The 23,044-nt window shown below is 58.8% G+C and overlaps 1 protein-coding gene across 3 annotated transcripts in view; it reads right to left on the bottom strand.

The window, feature by feature from the left end:
* Positions 1–23,044, bottom strand: part of EPHB2 (EPH receptor B2) — a 173,541-nt gene that overhangs the window by 102,505 nt on the left and 47,992 nt on the right. For all 3 annotated transcript variants that reach the window (XM_028512179.2, XM_036025507.1, XM_036025506.1), the window contains exons 2-3: positions 8,957–9,021; positions 5,289–5,973 (exon numbers count right to left, since the gene is read on the bottom strand). In XM_028512179.2, the coding sequence (XP_028367980.1) occupies positions 5,289–5,973; positions 8,957–9,021 (750 nt within the window). The remainder of the gene's footprint in view (positions 1–5,288; positions 5,974–8,956; positions 9,022–23,044) is intronic.

Genomic DNA, 23,044 nt, shown 5'->3' with positions numbered 1-23,044 from the left:
TCAGTGCTTGCCCCAGGTCACACAGCTGGTAAAAGGCAGAGCTGGGAGGGGGGGCTCTGAAACCAGGCCTGCAAGGCCAAGGTCAAGGAGAGGCCATGGGTGGGAGAGAGAGTAAGGCTGGGGGCTGCCAGGAAGGGCAGGGAGGAGGAGAGGGAGAGGCTGGGAGGAGAAGCCCAGCAGCTGGGAGCTGGGAAGCCCGAGCTGGAGCCAGAAGACGGGTATGTGCCTTCACCTTCCCCCCGCACCCCCCCCCCCCAGCTCTCAGCCCCTCTCCCAGCCCAGCTAACCATTACGAACCCCTCGCCCCCCACAGTGTCACAGCCGTCGTGCTCACAGTGGAACTGCTTCTAGATCCCTTATAGATGTGAGTCTGCCATGGGAGAGAGGAGGGCAGGGCCCCCAACAGTGGCTGGGCTGGGGCTCCCGACCGGCAGGGGTGAGGATACGGAGAGAAACTGGGAGGAACGGAGGCAGGGGCGCACTCACAACCAAACCTACAAGTATCTGGGAAGAGGGCAACAGGTTTGTGTGGGAGCAGGTGCTGCAGAGAGGAATTTGAGGGCTGCGCTCCCGCCACCCCCAGCACATCTACTGGTGGTGGCAAGCCCCATTGGGGACAGTGATCCTGAGGAGACTGGGAGCTGGAGTTGGGGCAGGGGGCGGAGTTCTTCGGAAGGAAGTCCCAGGACCCCCCACCTGGCAGGCAGCTGTACAGCCAGCGCAGGCCCAGACTGAACACTCACAGGCAGTGAACAGACGGATGAATAAGGGGGAGCCATGCCCTGGCCCCTGCACCCAGGAAGCCACCCGACACCCAGCAAAGGCGCTCTGTGCTCTCACACCGCAGGGCCTTCATCCACTCGGTTCCTCGACCAACAGTTCTCTCCCTCCACTCACCCATCCCACTCCTACTTACTCTTTCAGCTCCAATCCCAATGCCACCTCCTGATCCCCTGCCGGAAACGGCGCCTCCTTCCTCCTGTTCTCAAAGAGCCTGGGTGGATGGAGCTCACTTCTGGAAGGGCCCTGTGCTGCCTCGTGCCCCGTGCGCCTGAGTCCCCTGCCCGTCCAGCAGTCACTGGAGGCCGAACCCAGAGTCTCAGCTGCCCCGCTCCCGTTTCCCCGGGAAGGCCCGTCAGCTCAGTGACGTGACCCCCCAGAAGCCTTCCTGAACCACCTGGCTGAAGCAATCTTCCTTCGGATCTCCACTGCTGCACGCTACGTGTTCCCTGTCTCCTGCATCGCAGTCTGTAACTATTTTACTCGTTCATGAACATTTTCCCTCTCTATCTCCGCCCCCACCCAGACTGGAAACCCTGGGAGGGCAGCGGATGGGCCCGTCTGGGTCACGTCTGTGTTTGGCGGTGCTGGCACGCACCTGGCTCACAGGAGGTACACCTGTGAGAGGTGTACTCGGTACAAGCTTGTGGGACGGCTGACTGGCGCCTCCAGGCCCCTCTCCTTCCCTCCCACCGGGCCCTGAACGCGGCAGCCCCCGAGGAAGCTGGGCGACTGTCTCGGTCTGACCGATAGTTCTGTCAACCACTCGGTCCACCCACCGGGAACTCCCACCTGTCATTGGCCACCACTGCCCACCCCTGGGACGGTGGCTGCTCCCCAGGAGGACTCGTTCCCCCCCCCATCTTGCCAAGACTTCATTCACCCTGCCTTATTTTCTCTAATTCACATGAACAAAGCAATGCAGTTTTTCCTATCAAATTATGTTCCAATAGTAAATGGACCTTTCCAAACCACACCCTCCTGGAGATTCTGCTCATGTCCTTTCTCAGCCTTTAGGGTGGACACCCCCTGGGGTGGTTGGGGGGGGGCTGGGCCTGTGGTCATCATCTGGCCGAGGACGTGTTATCACATCGTGTGTCGGAGCTAATGGTCCTGTTCCAGAAGCAGCAGGGCTGCTTGTTTTAAAATGCTGGTTCTTGGCCCTACCTCGGGGCCACAGAACCAGACCTGGGGGAGAAGTTTGCACCAGACCCAGGCATCTGCATTTGAACAAGCTTCCTAACGAATTCTGAAGCAGAGTGAAGGCCAAGAATCCCTGAGCTAGAGGATGAGAAAGCTCTTTGCCAGCATCTCGGATGTGAGCCGTGACCACCATTCCTCCACGTCCCGGGCCGGCAGGGCGCACGCCTGTGGGACTGGGGCTGCAGCAGCCGCACATCTGGGTGGCTGCAGCGCAGGCCACGGCGGCAGCTGGTGTCCTTCTGGCTCCCGGAGCTCATTAATCATGCTCTGACTGGCCTCTGCTTGCACCCCGAGGTTGGCGGGGCCCGGGCCTTGGCCAGGCTGTAGGTCCAGAGGAAAGGGGCGGGTAAAGGGGAACCGGGGCCGGGTGCACATCCCGCCCCAGCGGGGTTACCTCGAACCCCTGCCACTTGCAAGAAGCCCGGGCTGTAACAGGCGGCCTGTAGGATGGCCCCGGCGAGTGGCCACACCTCCTGACACTCACGCCCAGTGTGATTCAGTTCCCTGGAGTGTGAGCTGAATTTGGTGACTCGCTTTGAACGAGGTTACGAAAGGACTGTCACTTCTGTCTTGGGCACTCTCACACTCTCTCGGACTCCTCATTCTGGGGTACGCCATTGCACATAACACCCAAGGACACGGGGTGGCCAACTGCGGCCGGTACACAACCACGTGCGTGAACACGGGAGCAGCCCCCCGACCCCATCCAGCCTTCAGATGAACCTGCAGCCCCAACCGTCAGCCTGGGCACAACCCCAGGAGCGGCTGAGCCAGAGGCAGCCACCTAAGTCTTGCGTGGATGCCTGACCTTAGAAACTGTGAAATGACACATATTTATTATTTTAAGCTGCCACATTTGGGGGGGGGGGACTTGCTATGTGCAATAGAGAACTCACACACCTTCCTCTGGGCACCCTTCCAGTGAGTAACAGTTCTTCCTGCCTCCTGGCTTGAATCCTCAGCCGCAGTCATACCAGCAAACAGTTTACCTGTCCCCCTCATGGCCCATGCTGATTCATGTCCCCAGGTCTTTTGTCATGCAGGTCCGTCCTGCAGAGGGCCTGGGACACCCAGTCAACATCTCTCTCTCCCCAGATTCCCAGCTCCAACGTCACCTCGTCTGTGAAGCCTTCCCTCTTTTTCATTCCCATTGCAGCCGGAGCAGTTCCTACTAAAGCGAGTCTAGCACGTCACCTGCCTTGTTCATTTACAGTCTGTCTCGACTGGGAGGTCCTGGAGGACAGGGCCACCGTCAGACTCTTCCCCGTCATGCCTGGTGCTTAGCGCACGGTCGGACACAGAGCAGGTGCAAGGGATCTTTGAGGAGGGAGTGAACAACAAGCAGTGAGTGACCAATCCCATCCACCCCCCACCCCGCCCCCCAGGTCTCGCTGTCTCCCGAGGCGGCGCAATTTCACACTCAGGTATAGAAACCCGCCCCGAGAAACCAGCCTTTCTCCCAACGTCCCCATTTCTTTTCTAGGACCACCACCTCCCTGCACGCTGGAACCCCCTGTTCCCTGTGATTCCTCCCCCTCCCTCTGTCCTGCCTGTGTCCGCCTGCCATCCTGATTCAGGGTTAAACATCCCTTGTCCTGACTTCTCCTCCTCCCCAGCACGGCAGATGCCCAGTCACTGTGGCGGCTTCCCCACAGGCCACTGCCTCTGCCTCCTGCACCTCCATTCACCCTCCCAGGGGCCTTCGAAATGCCCAGAGGGTGGGAGTGGGGGAACTGTGGGGAGGGTGGATGTGACAGTATTTTATAAAGACGAGAATCATTGCAACCAGCCCTGCCTACACTTTCACGGGCTCTTCAGGGCCCCCGGAATGGGGGTCCAGACTCGTAGGCTGACACCTGGCGCACTCTGGGGTCTGATTCCAACGGGCAGTCAGGCGGAAGAGGCACGAGTAGACTTCCGATCTGCGTCACCGGCATCACCATCACAGCCCACCCCGTGGAGCACCTGTGCCAGGCTGGGTTTTGTACACATCACCTCATTTATCTAACACTTACTAAGCCCTTTCTTCCAGTGAACTAGAGGCCATGATAAGTGCCTTACAGGGGTTAAGTTGTTGCATCCTCACCACCCTCCACCAAAAAGGCTTTCATGCTCAACCCAGGACAAACAGCTAGTGCCTGGCAGAGCCGGGCTTTGAACCCAAGGCTGCCTACCTTCACAGCCTTCTCATTACCACGCAGGACCTCTTACAAACTTCTTCTGTTTACAGCCTGCCTTTGTGATTCTTTGCCGTCATCAAACACCACCTGGGCTATTGTTTATTTAACGATTCTCCTTAAATTAATTGAAGCGGCACAGCAGGCCGGGGGAGGGGGGTTTGGAATCCCGCTACCTGGGTGCAAGACTCCTAGTCCCTCCGCTTCCATGAGAGTAAGGCTCTCTGAGCCTCAAGTTCTTTTTGGTTCTTTTTATATTTTTAAATTTTATTTATTTGATTTATCAATTTCTTAAAATGGCATTTTCCCTCCCAGGGTTCTTTGAGGACTGAGTTAGACGTGTCGGGGGTGCCCAGCACCCAGTAAAAGTGGTGCCCGGGAGGCCGGGTTCACAGCGGGATGGTCCTCGTCCATCTCTTTACGATGGAAGTAACCACGTGACTCGGTCTGCGGCCGTTGAAATGTGCGCGGAGTGATGTGGGGGCTGTTCCAGGCAGAAGCGTTCGAGCCAGTGCACAGCCTGCCGCACCCACTCCCTCCTTCTGCTTAGTGACCGTGACATTCCCGACACTGCCTCCTCTGTCCGGTCGGCTCCCAGAGGGAGCAGTCATCCCCAGCTGACCCCCGATGGACATGTGGCCATGAGAAATAAACTATCATTTTGTCATTTCAGCATAGCCTGGCCTATACTGACTGTTAGAAACAGCGAAATAAATGTCAACTTATCGGTGTGATGGCCTATACATTTTCTGAAGAAGGGAACTGTATCACTTTTGTACACAAAGAAACAGAGCACCACTTAGCATTGGATAATATTCATATAATAACGAAAACGAGAAACATTCATCCTCATACGACTAGAATCACCCTGCAGCCCCCTGCAGTACCTACAGGGACCACCCTTGCAGGACCATCCTACAGGGACCACCATCAAGAAGTGCTGTCCAAACGCCTCCCTCTGAGAAGCCGAACCACGTCCGTGGTTGGGGAAGTCTTGCCAGGGCACCTCATGGTCAGCCCCAGGCCACCACCCTTGCCAGCCTGGCCTCCCAGCTGCCAGGCCCAGTACCCACTCCAGGCATTCGCAGGGACGCCTGCCCCCCCGCCCCCGGCCCCCGAGGCCCTTACCTCGGCAGACGGTGCCGTTCTCCACAGCCTCGAAGCCCGCTTTGCACATGCAGCGCCCGATGGGTACCAGCCACTCGCCGTCCCCGTTACAGTACAGCTTGATGGGCACGTCCACCTCCTCGGCGTTGGCGATGCAGCTGCCCCGCGCGGCCACCAGCGACGTGCTCTCAGCCCCCGACAAGGTCTCCTGGAAGACGGCGCCGTTCTGGATGACGCGGGGGCACTTGCGGTAGAAGACGCGCACGGCGATGAGGGACATGCAGCCGCCGTAGTCCTGGAAGGCCAGGTAGAAGCCGCTGCGGGACACGGGCCCAAAGCTCCTCACCTCCGTGTTGATCTTCATGACCCGGCCACCCAGGTCCACCTGGGAGAAGCTCTCGTCCGCGGCGATGGTGTCCACCTTCACCCACGGGTTCTCCATCCAGTTGGGGAAGGTCTTGGTGGCCACGTCGGAGTCAGCCTCGTAGTAGTAGAGGTTGAAGGTCTCCTTGCAGGAGCCGGGCACGCTGGGGATGCTGCTGCAGTCGCGCACCGAGAACTTCATCTCCACGTGGATGCGGTGGGCGCCGCGGCGCCGGATGAACTTGGTCCGTAGCCAGTTGTTCTGGCTCGATTCAAACACATTGCATACCTGGTACGTGCGGATCGTGTTCATGTTCTCGTCGTAGCCACTCACCTCTTCCCACTGTGGGCGAAATGCTGGTCAGGTGGGGCAGGCAGGGGCTCGGCCCCGGGGGGCGCCCAACGAGGAAGGACAGGGACCCCACCTTGGGGAGTCCTCCAGGCTGACTGGGGGTGCACAGGACTCCTAGCATCTGGGGCCTCCCAGTCTGATGGAGGAGGCACAGACTCTACCTTAGGGACCATCCACTTTGACAATGGAGACACCATCCCCCCCATGACAGAGCTCCCCAGCGGAGGCGGAGATGTGGCCTTGGCCTTGAGGAATTCCTCTGTCTGCAAGGGAAACACGCCCATCTGACGGAAGGGCACATACTCTGCCCCTGGTATTCCCCTGGTCAGTGTGGCAAAGGCGATCCCTCCCCCCAGGGGTTCACGGAGAGCAGACAGAGCTTCGTGCTGGGGGACCCACCAGTCTGATGGGACAGACGGAACTTCTGCCTGATGGAATTCCCTGCCTGATGGGGACACACGGTCTGTGCCCTCGGGGACTCCCGTCTAATGGGAGAAGAGCCCTTGCACCACTGTGACTGGGAAGACAGGGCTGGGAAGACAGGACCCTTCCCCAAGACAGCAACCCTGCTCTGGGGCAGCGAACGGCTATGACGGTTGCCTGGAGGGAGGCCTCCCACCCTCCCCGCCCCTGCTGGAGCGTCGGCACCCCCTCCGGCCCCAGTGGGGCTCCCACACAGCCAGCCGAGAGTTCCCAAGCCTCATGGCTGGCGGGGGCCAAGCTGAACCATGGACAGTTGGGACCGGAAGGGCACAGGACCCTTATTCTCTCCTCACAGACCCTTGGAGGCCAAGTCCCCTTGCACCGCTGGGCCTTTATTCAGCTTCGCGCCCTCCTCAAGCACCCTCTCATCTTTGTCCGTCCTTCTGGAGCCTCTCGCAGCCGGCTCTCCCCCGGCTGCGCGTCTGCCTTCACCGGGACCATCTGCCTGGGTGAGCGCCCTCTGGGTCTGCTCCCCCCATGGAGCTGAGGGCTTGCTGAGGGTAGCTACTGTTCCCCTCCTTCTCTCGTGTCCCCTTTGGTGGTGGCTGGCTTCTCCCGGGAGCAGACAGACTCCGAGAGGGGGTAGGCCCGAAAGAATTCAACAGCAGAATCCACCACCCGTGTCGGCCCAGGGGCTGGGGGGCTGACAGGATGTCATTTATTGTATCATGTTTATCACACGTGGTGCTATGGTTATCCCCACTTTACAGGCAAGGGGGCAGAGACCAGAGAAGGAAGACGACCTGACCCAGGTCTCACAGACCCCAACCAGTTCCGGTGGCGGCCCGCACGGCCTCAAAACACGAGGACCCAACAGCGCCCCCGGAGGCCTTCCTGGGTTTTGTCCTGGCTCTGCAAATCGATGTGTGGCCTTGGGCAAGTCACGTTCCCTCTCCGGGCTCTATTTCCCCAGCTGCCCCATCTGACTAAGGTGGGCGGGGGAGAAGTGTCACCCTCAAGTGGGCATTCTTTGTCCCTCCATCTCCCTCCAATTCTCTGGGCCAAGTCTGCGCTGGGCGGAGCGGTAGCAGCTGGGAAGGGTGAGTGTGCGTGGGGAAAGCCGAGCCGGAGCCTGCTGGCCCAGTCTCTACTTCAATGGCGGCTCTGAAGCGCCTTACATTGCATTTAATTTTTTTATGGTACCATGTGACAAAGTCAGCCCCTTGTTACAACCACTGCTCTTCTTCAGAACTTAATTAGAGCACTTAATTAGAGCACTCTGCCTTTCTCCCCTCTCTCTAATTAACATGCGGAGGCCCTGCAGCCTAAACACCCCAAATAATTGCGTCCGGGGGCCCTGCAGCCCAGCCTGGCCTCATTACTGGCAGGGTGGGGCTGTGGGCCCTGCCGCCTTCACAGATGGAAAATTGGTGACAAGAAAGAGCTACAGAAAGAAGCCTGACCCTGGGCCCTGCCTATTGAGAGCGCAGGCCTTGGGGGGTGGGGGGGGGTTATGCAGCTCCATGGGGCAGCAGCTGAGTCCTAGCACAGATGCTGGGATGGGGGGAGGGGAAGGGACAGGCTGTGGGAGCCCCGTACCCTCCCCAGAGACCAGGGGGATGAGGAGGGAATGATATGAAAATGGATGACGGGGACAGTGACGATGGTGACAGTTATTGCAGCTCCTCGTTACTGGGAGCCCGCTCCACGCCAGCCGCCGTGCTGGGTGCTCTGCAGGAAAACCTCACAAGAGTCCTGTGAGGAGGCGTCATCCACACTGTGTTATAAATGAGGCAGCCGAAGCTCGGAGGGGTTAGAGAACTGGCCCCAAATCGCACAACTGGCGAGCGGCTGAACTTGGAGAGGGTTTCAGGAGTCTGACCCCACAGCCTGGGTGCAAGTGCTGGGCTTGCTGGGGCAGGGAGAAAGAGGGACCTGAGACTTGGCCTGACGTTGCCCTTGGGGAGCCCACAGACTGCATGGGCTCAGAACTCTGCATGCACGGAGGTGTGAAGAGCTCAGGGAGGGGGAGCCTTGTGTCACAGGGACCCAGAAAGGGGGCCCGGAGGACACAGTCACAGCCCTGCGTACAAACCTGAGCCCTGTCCCTTGCTGGCTGCAGGGCCCCTGGTGAGTGGCTACAACTCTCTGAGCCTCAGTTTCCTCACCTGTACCATGGAGGTGATTCCTCCTCTTGGGAGTGGAGGTGATGATCGGAAGGGTGCTTGATGTGGTCTCAGACATACCCTGGGTACTCAGGAAATGACAGCCCACTTTCCTCATGTCTAAAAGCGGACAGTGCAAGTACCTACTTCTGAGCCTCACCCTGAGGATTCCATGGGACAGCTGAATGCATCCAGCATGTTGTCACGGTAACTGGCACTCCACCAATGGCAGGGGGCCAGATGGGTGGGGCAATGAGAGGCTCAGCCCTGGGCTCTGAAGGAGAGAAAGGGGCTGGAATGTGAGGGGGCATCCAGGCCCTGCAGCAGAATCCAAGGTCCCCGAGGAACCCTGGGAACCAGGCAGGGTTTGGGGACCACTGACTCACCCCTGATGGAGGATGCACGGTCCAGCCGAGCTCTGCTGTTGCTGTGGTTGAGTCCATCAGTGTTTCTGTGGGGAGAGCAAAGAGTCACCACCCAATGCACTGAGCAGATTTAAACAGGCCCCTTTCAAGCACTCACTCAACAAATATTGATATATCCTGATGCCTAGTCTGTACCCGGTCCCTGTGCTGCGTGTCCTGAAGAGAAAACAATGAATAGGAAGACCCTACTGTGAAACAGATCAGCCCGATAGTGCAGAGGAGGTGTGAATGCAGCTAGCTATGAGAGAGTAAGTGGAGAGACCTAGACGGTCACAGCAGGCCCTTCCACGCCCCCTAGCTCCGTGACAGTGGGCGAGAGGCATGTTTGCTGCCATCGTCCCCTCCTGTGCCCCGGGCAGGCACCACCAGCTGATCCCCACGCACTGTGGCTGCATGGCGTGTCTCCCCACAGTGCTCTGGGAAACCAACACCCAGCACTTCAGATCCTATCCCTGGGGCAGCCCAACCACCCGGTTCTGTACGCAGGGCAACTGAGGTACAGAGAAGGGGAAGAGACTTCCATAGGATCACATAGGAGCTGGTGGCTGTCCCCATCTCCTACCCTGTAAACTTCTAGCTACGTAGTCTGAGGGTCTGGAAGATCTACAGAGAGGAGTGTGGGGGCAGGGTGCTCTGTGCCCAGGATGCTCTGAAGATCGAAATGGGAGAAACAAAGTCTTGAACCAGGGCTGGGGCGGTGGGGAAGGACGGTGGTCAGGGGAGGCAGCACGTAGCCAGAGGTGACCCCAGTCAAGACCAGCAAACTGACAAGAAAGGATGCAGCAGTGTCCCCATGACCACCAGTGGCTTGTGTTTCTGGTCATTGTGTCCCTCCGCGCTGGGGGGTGGCGATGGGGGAGGGAAGGTGCCAGGGACGGTGGAGTCCAGTGCCAAGGGCATCTTTTTGATGGCAAATTGGAGGGAAGCTCTATTGTGCTGCTTTAGGGCTGAAAAAAAAGGGTTCCTTTTCACACTCCGAATGCTACAGATTTTTCTTCCTGGAGAGAACAAGGGCTGAACTTTTAACCTGTTTTCTCTCATCGGCTTCAGCCAGAGACGCGCCAAGCCGGGCTCTCTGCCTGGGCCGGAGGAACAGCTGCTAGGAGCTGTGCGGAACAAGGGAGAGGAGAGACTCTGCTCGGGACGAGAAAGGGGTCGGGTGCAAGCCCGCCAAGCAGGTGGCCCCACCCCTTGGCTGGATTCCTGGGCTGACCAGGAGGCCAGACCCTAGAGGATTCCACAGCTCAGAGGAGGGACTGTGAGCCGACACCCTCACTGTATGGGTGGAAACTCGGGCCCAGGGAGCACGAATGACTTGCCAAAAGTCATATACTAAAAAGCTGGCCCTCAAACCTTGGACTTCTAGGGAGCTCAGGCCAGGGGCCCCCACTGCTCCCTCTGCACCCCACATCCGGAACAAGCAAAGGGAGGATCTCGGAGGCACCGGAAGTCAAGGGCTGCCTGATTCACGGGCGGGAATGGACAAAGGAGCGTGAAACTTGCAGCCTCTTGGACGATGCGACAGGCAGGCGCCTCCTAGTCCCCCTTCCCACCAGGCCGGTGCTGGGCTCTGCCTGGAAACCCACCTCCGTGGAAGCTGTTCCCCGTGGGGCTGCGGCAGGAAAGGGCACACGGATGTGCTCCCTGCAACTTTGCTTGGCCTTTTGCTTGTTGGTGCTAACACCTCCCTCCCTCCGCCCTCGGAAAACAAGGCAGGTAAGCAGAGCGGATACACTAGGGGCCCGGAGGTCGGAGACACTTTGATTCCAATGAACCTGCTTGGCCACCTTCTTGCTTTGTAACCTTCGACCTGTGACCTTTGCAAGCCTCTGTTTCCTCACCTGGAGAACAGCCATGGTACCTTCCAAATGCAGACAGGAGGACTAACTGTGATGGGAAGTGTGTGCGCTCGGAGCCCAGCACAGAGCGGGTCCCCAGTGAGCGGCGGCAGGCTATTCTTCCGCAGACCGAGTGTGGTGCTTTCTGGCTGACCCAGGGCCTGCACACACACCATTTCCTTTGAGCTCATTAGGTGGCCCCGAAAGTGAAGGCGGGTCCAAAAGGCTCTGGCTTAGGCCATCCTCCCCCAGCCGCACCCCAGGCTGCGCTTGCCAACATCTGACAAACATCAGCCTCTTGCCTGATGGCCACAGCCTCTGGGGAGCCCTTCCTGGCCTGTCTGATGCTGCTTTCCCGGGATGTCAGGCATTTCCTTTGTTCCCCTCAAACCAGGCACAGAAGTCAAACTTGGTTCCCCAGGGAATGGAATTAGCAGTTCTTGTCTCGGGGACCCGGTGGGTCCAGGAAGTCAAACCCTGTTTTCCCCACCAGCACTTCTTCCCAGAACACCCCAACCCTCTCCCCTTTAATCTCCAAAATCTACAAAGGGAGAAAACTCATGTCCTCAGAGATTGTATTAGGAGCCAGGGACTCTCACCAATCTTCTCACTACCTTGCAAAGAGAGAGTTGATACTGTCCCATTTCACAGGTGGAAAAACTGAGGCTTCCCAAGGTGCAGGATTTGCCCAAGGTTACACATCTGTTCCATTCATGAGCTGCGCTCCAGTGTCACAGAACGGGTGGTGCTCTCTCCCACCCCGATCCGTTCCTTCTGATCTCCCCCCCGCCCACCTTCTTTGTCCGCTCCCATGCTCCTCTGCCCTGAAGTCTCAACTCAGGTCACCTCCTCTGGGAAGTCCTTCTGAATCCATAACACCTCACGGCTGTGCCCCAGCACTTGCAAGCAGATATTCTGGGTGGGAACCACTCCTGTCTGCTAGGTTTTTCCAATGGTCTATGGTTCTCCAAAGGGTGGGTGCTAGGTCCTGGTTCTGGGGTCCCTGAGACCCAGCACAGGGCCTGGCGCACAGCAGCTCTTCCCTTGCTTCGTGGGAAACCCACACGCCCGGCCCCGCCCTGCCCCAGCTCCGCCCCCCCCCCCCCTCAAGCCGCAGGATTTGAACACAGGCTAGTGGAGTTCTGCTTCTTCGGGACAACATCCATGGCTTCAGCTCTCTCTACCCACAACCTGTGTTTATTTACTGTTTTTCTTCCAGTTGCCTCTTTTTCCTTGCGTGCATTTTAAAGAGGAAAAAGCAATCATTATTATAAATGGAAAACCAGTATCGCTTGCCATAAAAAAGACAGTAAACACCAGATTATAATAATTAAAAATGCCTGCAAACCACCTCACATCATTTCACTCCCCAGCCTTTGGGGACCACTAGGCTCCATCAAACTGCCTCCGAAGTGTTGGAAATGTCCCCAACCCCATCCCCACTGTGACAATGCAATCCCTCATGCCAGGGACGCTGTTTTCACTGTACACAGATAATTAATCACCGCACTACGTGACAAAGACGGCAATGTGGACGTGCAGGGGGTACTGTGGGTTATAGGAACTGGGGGTGGAAGGCAAGGAAGAACATGCCCCACTTAGGGACAGCTTCCTGGAGGAAGTGACTCGGAGTGGAGGCTTGAAGACTGGGTTAGAAGGAAGTCAGGAGAGGCCGCGTGGGCAAGGCGCGGAGGGCAGAGAGGACAGCAGAGGCGAAGGCGAGGTGAGTGGTAGTGTGGTTTCCGGGCATTGATGGTGGGTGAGGAGCGGGGTGCGGTGTGCTAAGAGCTGAGGTTGAAGCCCGGAGAGGTGGAGCTGGGGCTGCCCAGGACAGGTCAGCAGCTCTCCAAGACCCCCTTGTTGGACCACGTCCACCTGCCCACATCCTTCCCAGGCTCCTGGTCCCGTCCCATCCTGCCTGACTCTGCCCTTTTGCTTGCCTCTGGGCACTCCCACCTTGGCTAGCCCTACGGAGAGGCCCAGTTTCCAAGCCCTGGAGGCTCTAATGCACAGATGAGAACACTGAGGCTGTGGGCACAGATTCTCAGCATCCAGCTGAGGGCCGGAACCGGGGCCTCTAGCCACCAACCCAGAATGCTTTCCTCGGTGGGAAGCAGGGTTCGGGCCATGGGAGCTGCCTTGGCCCTGGCCCCACTGCACCCGCACCCCCTCTCCTTCCTGGAGGCTGCACAGAAGAAAGCAATCAGGAGGCCCTGATTGCACAGGCTGGGGAGGCCCCCAGGCCCCTCCGGCTATGTGTGAAGGAGCAGTGTGCATTTCAGAAATATTTGAGCTAAAAGGGGAGACACACTGAAGTCGTTAGCGTTGGGCCCAACAGGAGGGTGGCTGCGCGGGGCCCTGGCGGGCGCTGCCACAACCCTGCTTTCAGGCTGGGGGGTGGGGCTGGTTGCCCTCTGCTCCCTGGTCCACCCCTGGTCAGCTCTGTCTGACCCCCTCTTGGACCATAATTCCCCAGGGCCACCGACGCTGTTTGTCTGCACTAAGGACAGTGTGTCAGAGTTGCAAAGGAGTGAGGAAGAGCTTTTATTAAGCACCTATTGTGTGCCAGGCATTGAGGTGAGCAGTCTAAATACCATTTCAGGCTTACGACAAACTGGAGGGGGGTATATACTAACAACCCCAGTTTACAAATGGGGAAACTGAGGCCAGAGAGGTGAAGAGCCTGCACAAAGGCACACAGGCAGGGCTAGGATTTGAACCCACATCTGTCTCATCCCACATCTGTGTTATTTTTAAGCGGCTGTAGCTACAGCCTTAAAAACACACACACACACACAAAACAAACAAACCAAGAATCACCGGGGCCTTTTGTTTGTGTTTACTCTCTCCCTGGGTGGCCTGTGCGAGGACAGGAAGGGAAAGCGGGAAGGCCAGCAGGGCACAGACTGGCCAGGCCAGAACCTTGGCTCTGACGCTCCCTCGTGTGTGACTGTGGGCAAAACTGTGTGCTTCTCTGGGCCTCAGTCTCCCCATCTGTAAAGTGGGCCGTGTAAGAATGAAGGGACATCCTGCGGATGCTACGCCCCCCAGGCCCCTCCCTGGGGGTGGCAGGCAGGAGGCTCCATGTCTGACTCCTTCCCCACTGCGTCCGTCCCCAGCACGGGCTCAGTGCACAGCAGGGGTGTCGGACCCCGCACGGCTGCACGGCCACCGGGGGATGTTTCGAAAGCCCACGTCTGATCATGACTTCACTGAGCTTGATGCCCTTCACAGCTTCCCTGCCACCAGGATAAAGTCCTAGGGCCTCAACAACACACTCCAGGCCGCTGCTGCCCGGGCCAGCTAGCGACATCTCAGCCGCACTTTTGCCTGCGTCCCTGCTGTCCAGACATCCTGCATCTCCTTCTGCTCGCAGAAGGCGCTACGTTTCCTCGGGCGCTGGCGACTTGACCATTCCAGATTTTTCTCTGTGGAATGCCTGGCCCTTCCAGCTTTGTCAGCCTGGCTGACTTCTCTTCCAAAACTTTGCTCAAAGGCTCCTTCTAAAGTTGGCAGCTGGCCCTGAATTCTCCTGGGCTGAGTAACAAGACCATGGTCATTCTCGGAGTATCTGCTCTGCCTGATGAGTGCCAAGCCCGGTGCTGGGCACTGGGGACACGGACACAGATCAGCAGGTCTTTCCCCGGGGACCTTCCAAGTGAGCGCCTCCCACGTGAACTTTCTACGGGGAGCGGCAAAGGGAAAGGCAGGTCTGGTCTGGGAGCCAGGAAACCCTGAGAAAGGAGAGATCGGCGTTGACCAGGGAATTAGCAAAGGCGCCTCAGAGGAGGTGGCGTTTGAGCTGAGAGAAGGGGAGAAGGGGGCACCACGTAGGAGCAGCCGAATCAAGGAGCAGAGGGATGAACTGCCGGGGCAGTTTGGGTAATGGTGCAAGCCTGATGCCTGGGGGAAGCAGCTCTGAGCGGAGAGGCTGAGTGGGAAAGGCACGGTGGGCAGAGGGGACAGCAGAGGGGTCTCGGGGGTGGGCTCTGGGCGAGGGGTTAGCGTTCCTTATCCCATTTCACTGAAATGATCTGTAAACTAGGTGTTTTATTATCTCCCTGTACAGATGGGAAACTAAAGTTAGGAGAGGTTGCCCCAGGTTTCCATGGCCAGGAGGTGGTGGAGTTGCATCTGCCCCACCCCAAAGCCCACGCTCGTAACCACTGCGCCGCGCTGGAATTCCTGCCCCAGGAGGAGGGAGCAAAGGGCTCCTGAAAGTATCTGGTAGCCCAGGAGGGGCCAGAACACGTAGGACCTTGGATGCGGGGCCGAGGAGTTTGGGCCTTGTCCCAAGGCCATGCGGAGCCACAGAGGATCCCTAAAGGGTGTAGTGATGCGGCCTCTCCTGAGAACATGGACATGAGAACACTGTCCGTCCGGAGCTGTCCCCCTGTGTCTTTGCTCAAGACTGGCCAGCAGCCCACAGTCCAGGCAGCAAACCAGCCTGGCGTGTAACCCAAGCAGATGTCACTCTGGAGCCTTCCCAGCAGCTCCAGTTGCTCCCTGTCTGGGGCTAAAGAGGCTGAGGTGGCTCACATACAGGCCTGTCCAGAGAACCATGGCCTGGTAAGAAGCCAGCCGCAGCCTGGAGGCCAGACCCCGGCTACCAACGGCTGGGAGCTGGGGCACGCATTCCAAGGTTCAACTTGGAAATTCCAAGAGGAGGCAACAGTCAGGAATCAGGAGATGAAGTTCAGGGCTATCAGCAAGCGAGGTGACTTGAAAAAGTCACCTCTCTGAGGCTCAGTTTCCTCATCTGTAAAAGGGTGCATCACACGGTCACCTGAGGATCCACAGAGGCGCTGGACACAAGGGGTTGTTGTAATATGCACAAGGTTGAAGATAACAGAGAAAATCGCTAACACTCGTGGGGGCCAATGGTGGGCAAGTGCTTCATCAGCCCTGTCTCATGGACACCCCAGAGCAACCGCACAAGGAAGCCAAGGCTCAGAGTGATCAAGGACTTCTCCAAGGCCACAGGGCCAGTCCCGGGCAGGGCAGGATCTGACCTCTTTGGTCTGACCCCAGGAACCTCCCCCCCACCCCCCGGGGCTATGCGGCCTCCCAAAAGGAAGGGGGAAACACCGCAGCTTTCTCGGACCTTGCCCTGGTGCGGGCCCTGAGCTAACCCCTCCGCACACTCTGCAAGGCTGGCACCGTTATCCCCGCCGCACAGACGCGGAGAGCGAGACCAGGAAGGCTCCGAGGCCTGCCCAGAGTCCCACAGCCATACAGAAGCAGAGCTGATATCTGAACCCGTCTCAGCCTGACTGGCTTCGGGGAGGCGTCTCTTCCAAAAACCAGATGAGGATCAGTGCCTGAGAGGGCCTCGGGGTCACTGGCCCCGAAGTGGGGGGCGGCAGTGCCAGAGAAGCCCGGGGCAGCTCTGGGAAGGCTGCGGCTCTTCTAAGGTAACAGGCAGCACGTTGTTTTTCCAGCTCGGCCCCCTGCTCCGTCCTCGGGCTCACGGGAAGGGGACCCAGCTAATGTAAAATCCTTCTGCCCAGAACTCTCGCACACATACCCCTCCTTGTCCTCCCGCCGCAGGCCCTTTTCGGCCTCGGTTGCCTGCCTGGAGCCGGCTCTTGTTTTCTCAGGCCGGGGCGGAGGAGTCCCGCGACGCCGGCTCCTCCGCTCTGTCCCCCGCCTGCCCGCCGCTGGCCTGGGCATCCGCCAGCGCCGACCGCCTGGCTGAAACCCAATCCTCCGGGCCAGCCGGGCTGCTTGCTAACAGCGGGCCGCATTGTGAGGCCAGGACTTCGGGAGAGTTTGGATTCGCTGCTTGGGGACCCACTTAACCTCCGCAAAGGACAGGATGATGGATGGGGGTCTGGGAAGGGGTTGCTGGGGGTGGGGGGTGGGCGGTAAATGAACACCAGGGCTTCCTGGGGAAGGAAAGGAAGGGAGGCAGGGCCGGGAACAGCCCTCTATACATAAGGACTCCGTCAGTCCTCAGGACATCCCCTAGGGACGCCTGTTACTGGTCCCATTTTGTACATAAACAAACTGAAGCTCCGAGAGGTTAGGTGACTCGGCCAAGGTCACACAGCCAGTCAGAGACTGAACCCAGGCCTAATGCCCTCGAGCCTTCCCGACACATGAAACTGCCTCTTGCAGCCAGCAGCTGCCTGGTGATTTTTAATCTTTAAAGTCCTTTTATTTCAACGAATCTGCCACAGACCAGCATCACGGAGCCCCTACTAAGTGCCAGGCGCTGCGCGGAGCCCTTTTTGACTTCATCTCGCGAGATCCTCCCGGTGACCCAGCGGCGGGAACACCAGGCGGAACTCAGGCGGTCACTGTTGAGAGGTGGCAGAGCCGGGAACCGCTCGGGCTGGCTAATGGAGGCAGGAGGCCTGGCACCCCCTGTTTCACAGCCGGTACCCCTTCTGAGCGGTTCCTAAATATTCTGCACCTCCTCTCTGCCTGCTGGACAGGGCTCCCACTCAGCAGCCCCGCCCTCCAGGGGTGGTTTCTTCTCCCTGCAACGCTGCTCGCCCTCCTGACCTGCCTGGGACGCTCACCCACGTCCTTCGAGACCCATCTCAAATGGCAGCTCCTCTGAGAAGCCTTTCCTGATGACCCCAGCACCCCGGCTTCCACAGTCCTATGTCCGTCATCACCCTTGCCACCCTGCCCTGGGACTTGTTTGGACCCTCAGCCCTTCGACTGGAATGTGCGTGCGGAGCGGGCAGGCTGAGTCTGGTTCACTGTGCTGACCCTCAGCCTCTGTTAAAGCCACCTCACTCCCCCCTGTGCCCCCCCCACCCACAGCCTGCTCAGACAGTGAAAGCTCCTTCCTGCTTATCCCGTCAGCCACGTCGGGAGGGCTGCATACACTGTATAATTCAAAGCACTTAGTGCCAGTCGCTGTGCTGAGCTGTCACGTACATCATACCATTTGATGCTCACAACACCCTGTGAGCTAGAGCTATTATTGTGCACATTTACCCACCCACCCATCATCCATGCACCACTCCACTCACCCAGTAACGCACCACCCCGCCACCCACCTACCCAGACACCTAACGTCCCACTTTGGTATCGAGTCATCTTTCACACGTATCACAGCAAACCAGCTTCTCCTCCTTCCTTCATCTCTCTCTCCCTTTCTGTCTATAGATGGGGGAAATGCGCCTCAGAGAAGTTAAGCAACCTGCCCATATCACACAGCTAGTAAGCGGCAGATCCAGGTGAACCAGGTACCCTTTTCACCCCTCTGCCATGTGGCCTCTTGCTTTGTCACTTTCCTTTTCACTGCCCGGTGGTATGTGGGTTTAATATGATAAGTCACCGCAAATCCTTTTGGATCTGCGTGGGTGTGAGTTACAAATCGATAAGGCACAGGCCGCTGGAAGTCTGAGCCGGGGTCTGCCAGGTTGCAGTCAATTAGCCAGCCTGCTGCAGGACCTGCTGGGGCTGGATCTATTTGCCTAATTGGCACTGGTATCTCTGGTGAAGGACAATTAACTCAAATCCCAGAATCCAGACCACCCCTCTGCTTCTGGGCAAGGTGTCAGGCATTTAGCCACATGAGATTTCACTGTTCATCCATTCCCCACTGACCCACAGACACACTCGTCTATCTACCTTTCCAATGACCCAAATCCTTGCAATCACCCATAAACTATCCTGCGTCTACTCACGCAGCCACTTACCTATTTGCCCACCTGCACACCTGTCCTTCCTCCCTCCCTTCCACCCATCCACCTATCTACCTGCCCATTCTCACACTCATTCAACTACTGAACCACCCAATCCAAGTAACTATTTATAAAATTGCTCTGCCTTCTTGCCATACATTCGCCCGTTTGTCCACCCGCCCACCTCTCTCCCCGTCCATCCACCCTGCCAGTTATCCCGTCCATCGGTCATCCCACTCACCAGCCCACACACCTAGCGTCCCACTTAGGTGTCCACTCGTCTACCCATCTTCCCACCGAAACAACCTCCCTCCCCCTTTTTAATTTGCACTTGTCTACCCACCTGGCCATTCATCTACCTGCCCATCCATTTACACCACTCACTTACACGTCTAAAAAATCTGTTGTCTGTCTACCTACCCCTCCCGTCCGGTCGGCCTGCATTTATTGAACACCTACTATATGCTAGGCCCACGCTAGGTACCAGAGAATCAAAACAGACATGGTCACGGGCCTAAAATAAAAATGTGCTGATCTGGGGCAAAATCTAAATCCTTAATTTCTCTCATCCCCAGTTCCCAAGGACTTTACCCTTGGATTTGGCCCCTTGCTCAGGCTGGCACCCTGGGGTCTCTCTCTCTGTCTCTAGGTAACTTGTTTCACGGGGTTCCCCTTGGCCTGCAGACCTGGCTTCCCCATCGCGTCAGGCGTGGATGCGACTGAGGCCCATTACGTCCCACAAAGGGCCCAGTGAATGGACACGTGAGCCCAGATTCAGCCTCGCCTCCGCTGTGATCCCCTGTTGCACGGTCCGAAAGGGGGTCTCAGGCATACCCAGACGTGACTCCCCTCGGCAGCGTGGGTGTGGCGACAGAACCACCAGGGCACGTCTGTGCTCAGCCTGCCTCCTCCCGCTCCCTCTTGCTCCCCGGGCGCGCTTGCCAGCCCTGCCTGGCGTCTCAGGCGGCTAGGCAGACGCGGCTCTGCTGGGGTGCGTTCTCACGTGTTGATGTTTCACAAGAGTTGCCCAGCAATTTCCCATCATCGTTTGCATGATCAGAGAACCTCTACGTCTTCATCCTTAGGGACTGTTCGCTCATCCTTAGGGACTGTTCGCTCCCCACTGTCCCTGAGACCCAGAGAGCCGACGCCAGACACAGCCAGGCCCGAGAGCTGCCGACGTGAGCTGCTGGGGCTCGCGATGCGGCTGAGAAGACACAGGACACACATGTGGGGCCCTTAGGGTGGCAAAGACACTGGGGGGAAGGGCCCCCTGAGCCAGACGCAGGCAGGAGGAGGCCGGCCAGGAGGTGAGGGAACACCTCCCACTACTACTGCAACCCCACCATCATGGGGACCGTCTGTCGAGCACCTCCTCTGTGCCGGGCCCTGTGCCAGGCAACGGGCTTCTAGGGTCACATCTAAGTTCATCTAAGCCTCCCAAAACCCTTCAGGGGATGTATCGCTGCTCCCACTTTGCAGATAAGTGAACTGAGGCTCAGTGAGGACACGTTAGTGGGCCAAGATCCCCTGCAAGTTAGTGGGGAAGGCAGACTCTGATTCCTGGGCCGTGTGACCCAAATTCCTTGGTGACCCCGAGGAGATTTTTGGGAGTTCACAATCTCAGGTGAGGGCTCGGGCCGGTGGTGGGGTCAGGACGGGTGGAGGGGCTTCCAGGCCCGAGGGTGGCAGCACAGCATCAGGGAGTAGGCGTGATGTGACCCCAGAGGTGGCAGGTGGTCAGCAGGAGGAATGGGCAGGGAACGAGGCCACCGGACACCCCGTCCGGTGCTCCTCCACCACAGCCTGTGGGTGCCTGTGCAGCCGGCAAAGTGTCTGGGGAGGACGCCGCCTGCTACAGAAGGTGCTTGAGGTGAGCCGTGACAGCCACTTCACCTGCAACGGGCTTTCCTGGGCCTCAGGTGGGAGATGGTGCAGAGGAGGCCGTTCCATGAGGTCACGGAAGGCTCCCCAGGGAGGTCAGCCACTGTCCTCAGAGGGCGCGGCCCCTCTTGCTCACCTGGGATTTGACAGGCCCCAGGCCAGCGCTGCCCAGGAAACCGACCAGGTGCGGGTGGGTCAGGCAGAGATGCGTCCATCACCATCCAGACCAGTCTGGCTTTCAAGGCCTTTCGTGGGCTGCCCCCGAACTCTGACCCCGACTGTACCTCCCTCTACCCCGTGGGGCCAGTCTGCTCACTGTCAACCCACACCTTCTTGTCTGCCGCTGCCGGGCCTTTGCTCTTGGCCATCCCCCTGCTTGAAACACTCTCTCTGAAAAGATGGGAGTGCGGCGGGCAGGCAGGGGCTCAGCCCGGGCAGGGAAGAGGAGTTCCTTAAATCTGCCGGACTCCCCTGTTGCCTCCCTCACCCCCTACCCAAGCCGCTTCCTCTGCCCAGGGTGCCCACCTTCTTCACCCAGAAAACTCCTCTTTACCCTTTAAGATTTAGCTCAGGCACCTCTTCTTCCAGGAAGCCTTCCCTGACCACCAGCTCCCTTGTCCAGTTTGGGTTAGATGCCCCTTGACTGGGCCACTCCTCTCCAGAGTGTGTCTGACGCCCTTTTCTAGACTGGCATTTGGATGGGGGCAGGGGTCCTACAATACTGGCTGCTGAGTAGAATGTGGTGGCCCCTGGTGTCCAGTGTGACCAGGAGACAGCTCCCCCAAGGCACAAGGATAGTGAGCAGGTGGCCCGTGCTAAGTCCACAAACACCCCAGCTGGGTCTGCCTTAGAGCTCAGCTAAGAGCAGCCTTCCCAAGCAGCTGGCTGTACCACTAGGCTGGTCCACCTAGGAGACCACAGGACCGCTGGCCACAGTCAGGCCCTGACCAGCCCTTAGCCGCCCAGGACGACACTGGAGCGCCTCCTTACCAGGAATTCTGTGGGAGTGGGGGCGGCGGCGGCAGCGGCAGCAGCTGGGGGTGGCCCCAGCAGACCCGCTGACGCTGGGAACAGGCTCAGGAATTCCTGCTCTAATGGAGAAATTGGATCTGGAACCTCAAGCGTCTCACCATGCTGATGTGCACCCCCCTGGGGTGGGCTGCGTCTTTGAGGGAGTACGAGTGTTCCGTGGGGGGTCCTGCCCCCTCGTGCTGACTGCTGTTCCTGACCTCGTCCCTGCTGGCCCTCTCCTCCCCACACCCACCCCGGGCCTGCAGCCTCGGCGACCTCATCTCGGGACCGGGAGCACCAAACAGGCCTTCCTCCAGGGGCGGATGTGAGGCTCTTCGCACAACACCTTGCATGGTCGGCTTAGCTCAGGCGAGGTTAGTGCCACCATTTTTACCCAACCGCGTCACCCGAGACCGACGGCTCTGAGAGTCGGGATGGGCAGCGGCATTTGAATGGGGACGGTGATCCTAACCCTGCCTCCCAGCGACTGAGCACTTGCTGTGTGCCAGGAACTGTGCCAGCCACTCTCACAGGTGCTACCGTTTGGTCCTCTTCCCACAGACGAGGACAAGGCGGCTCAGGGAAGGGCAGTGACTTGCCCGGGGTCACCAGGGAGTTGGCGGCAGCACTGGGATTCTGAGCGCCGTCTGGGGCTTCCCGCTGCCTCCCACTGACGCTCAGCAAGTCCCTGGTGCTGGGCCTGGCAGGGAGCATTAACTTGGCCTTATTTAAAGTTGCAATTATCTGTCCCATTTCCCGTTGGTTACAACTGAGCTCTCTGGGGAGGCGGGAAGACCCTGACGGAGGCTGCCAGGAACAGGGAGTTGCTAAGGAAGGAATTGTCCCTGAGCCAGGGACTGAATGAACGTGGCGGACGTGTGCTCCCTCCCGTCCCTGGGCCTGTCGCCCCTCTGCCCCTGCCCCAGGGGGCTGACCAGGCTAGCTGGGGGGCCAGGAGGGGCTTCCCCCAGGTGGGCAGGCTCCTGGTCAGTCCTGCAGAAGCTGTGAAGGCGTCACACCAGGGACAAAGGCATAAAGATAGCCCCCAGTGTAGACATGGGAAGACTGAGGCAGCCTAGGGGTCGGTCCAAGACCCCATGGCGAGGCAGCCGTGTGTGGGGCCTAAAAGTCAGCAACACGGACCTAGAGAAGGGCCCCAGGAAGCTCTTGGAGGTGGAAAGATGGAGCTGGGGAAGGGCCCCGGGGATGGAGCAGAGAGTGACAGTGTCCACGGGCGCTGACGCAGGGTCTCTGTGGGCCAGTGCCTCCCGAAGACCCTGAGAGGGGACAGCACGAACAGGAGCCCTGTTCCACAGACAGGAAACAACTCTGAAAGAGAGGCTTGCACCAAGGCTGTGTGTTGGCTACTCAGTGGCGATTACCTGGCTCCCAGTCCCGCACTTCCCCTGGGGACAGAGAATTCTTCAGGCGTGCGTGCATCCACTCCCCTCTCCCCCACGCCTCCCCTCTCCTCTCCTCCGATTCCAACACCCTCCCTCACTGAGTACCTACTGTGTGCCCAGCACGGCCCCAGCCCCTGCCCAGAGGAACCACAGACTGGCAAGGGCAACACCGGATCCAGGATCCAGCAACTCTGGCTCTCGCCGCCAGAGCGAGGGGCAGGGGTGGACGGTGGGACCAGAGGGGCAGGACAGCAGGAGCCTGGCGGC

This window comes from Phyllostomus discolor, chromosome 5 (genome assembly GCF_004126475.2).
Source record: "Phyllostomus discolor isolate MPI-MPIP mPhyDis1 chromosome 5, mPhyDis1.pri.v3, whole genome shotgun sequence".
Lineage (NCBI taxonomy): Eukaryota > Metazoa > Chordata > Mammalia > Chiroptera > Phyllostomidae > Phyllostomus > Phyllostomus discolor.
Note: the sequence above shows the minus strand (reverse complement) of the source record. Positions and strands in the feature narration are given on the sequence as shown.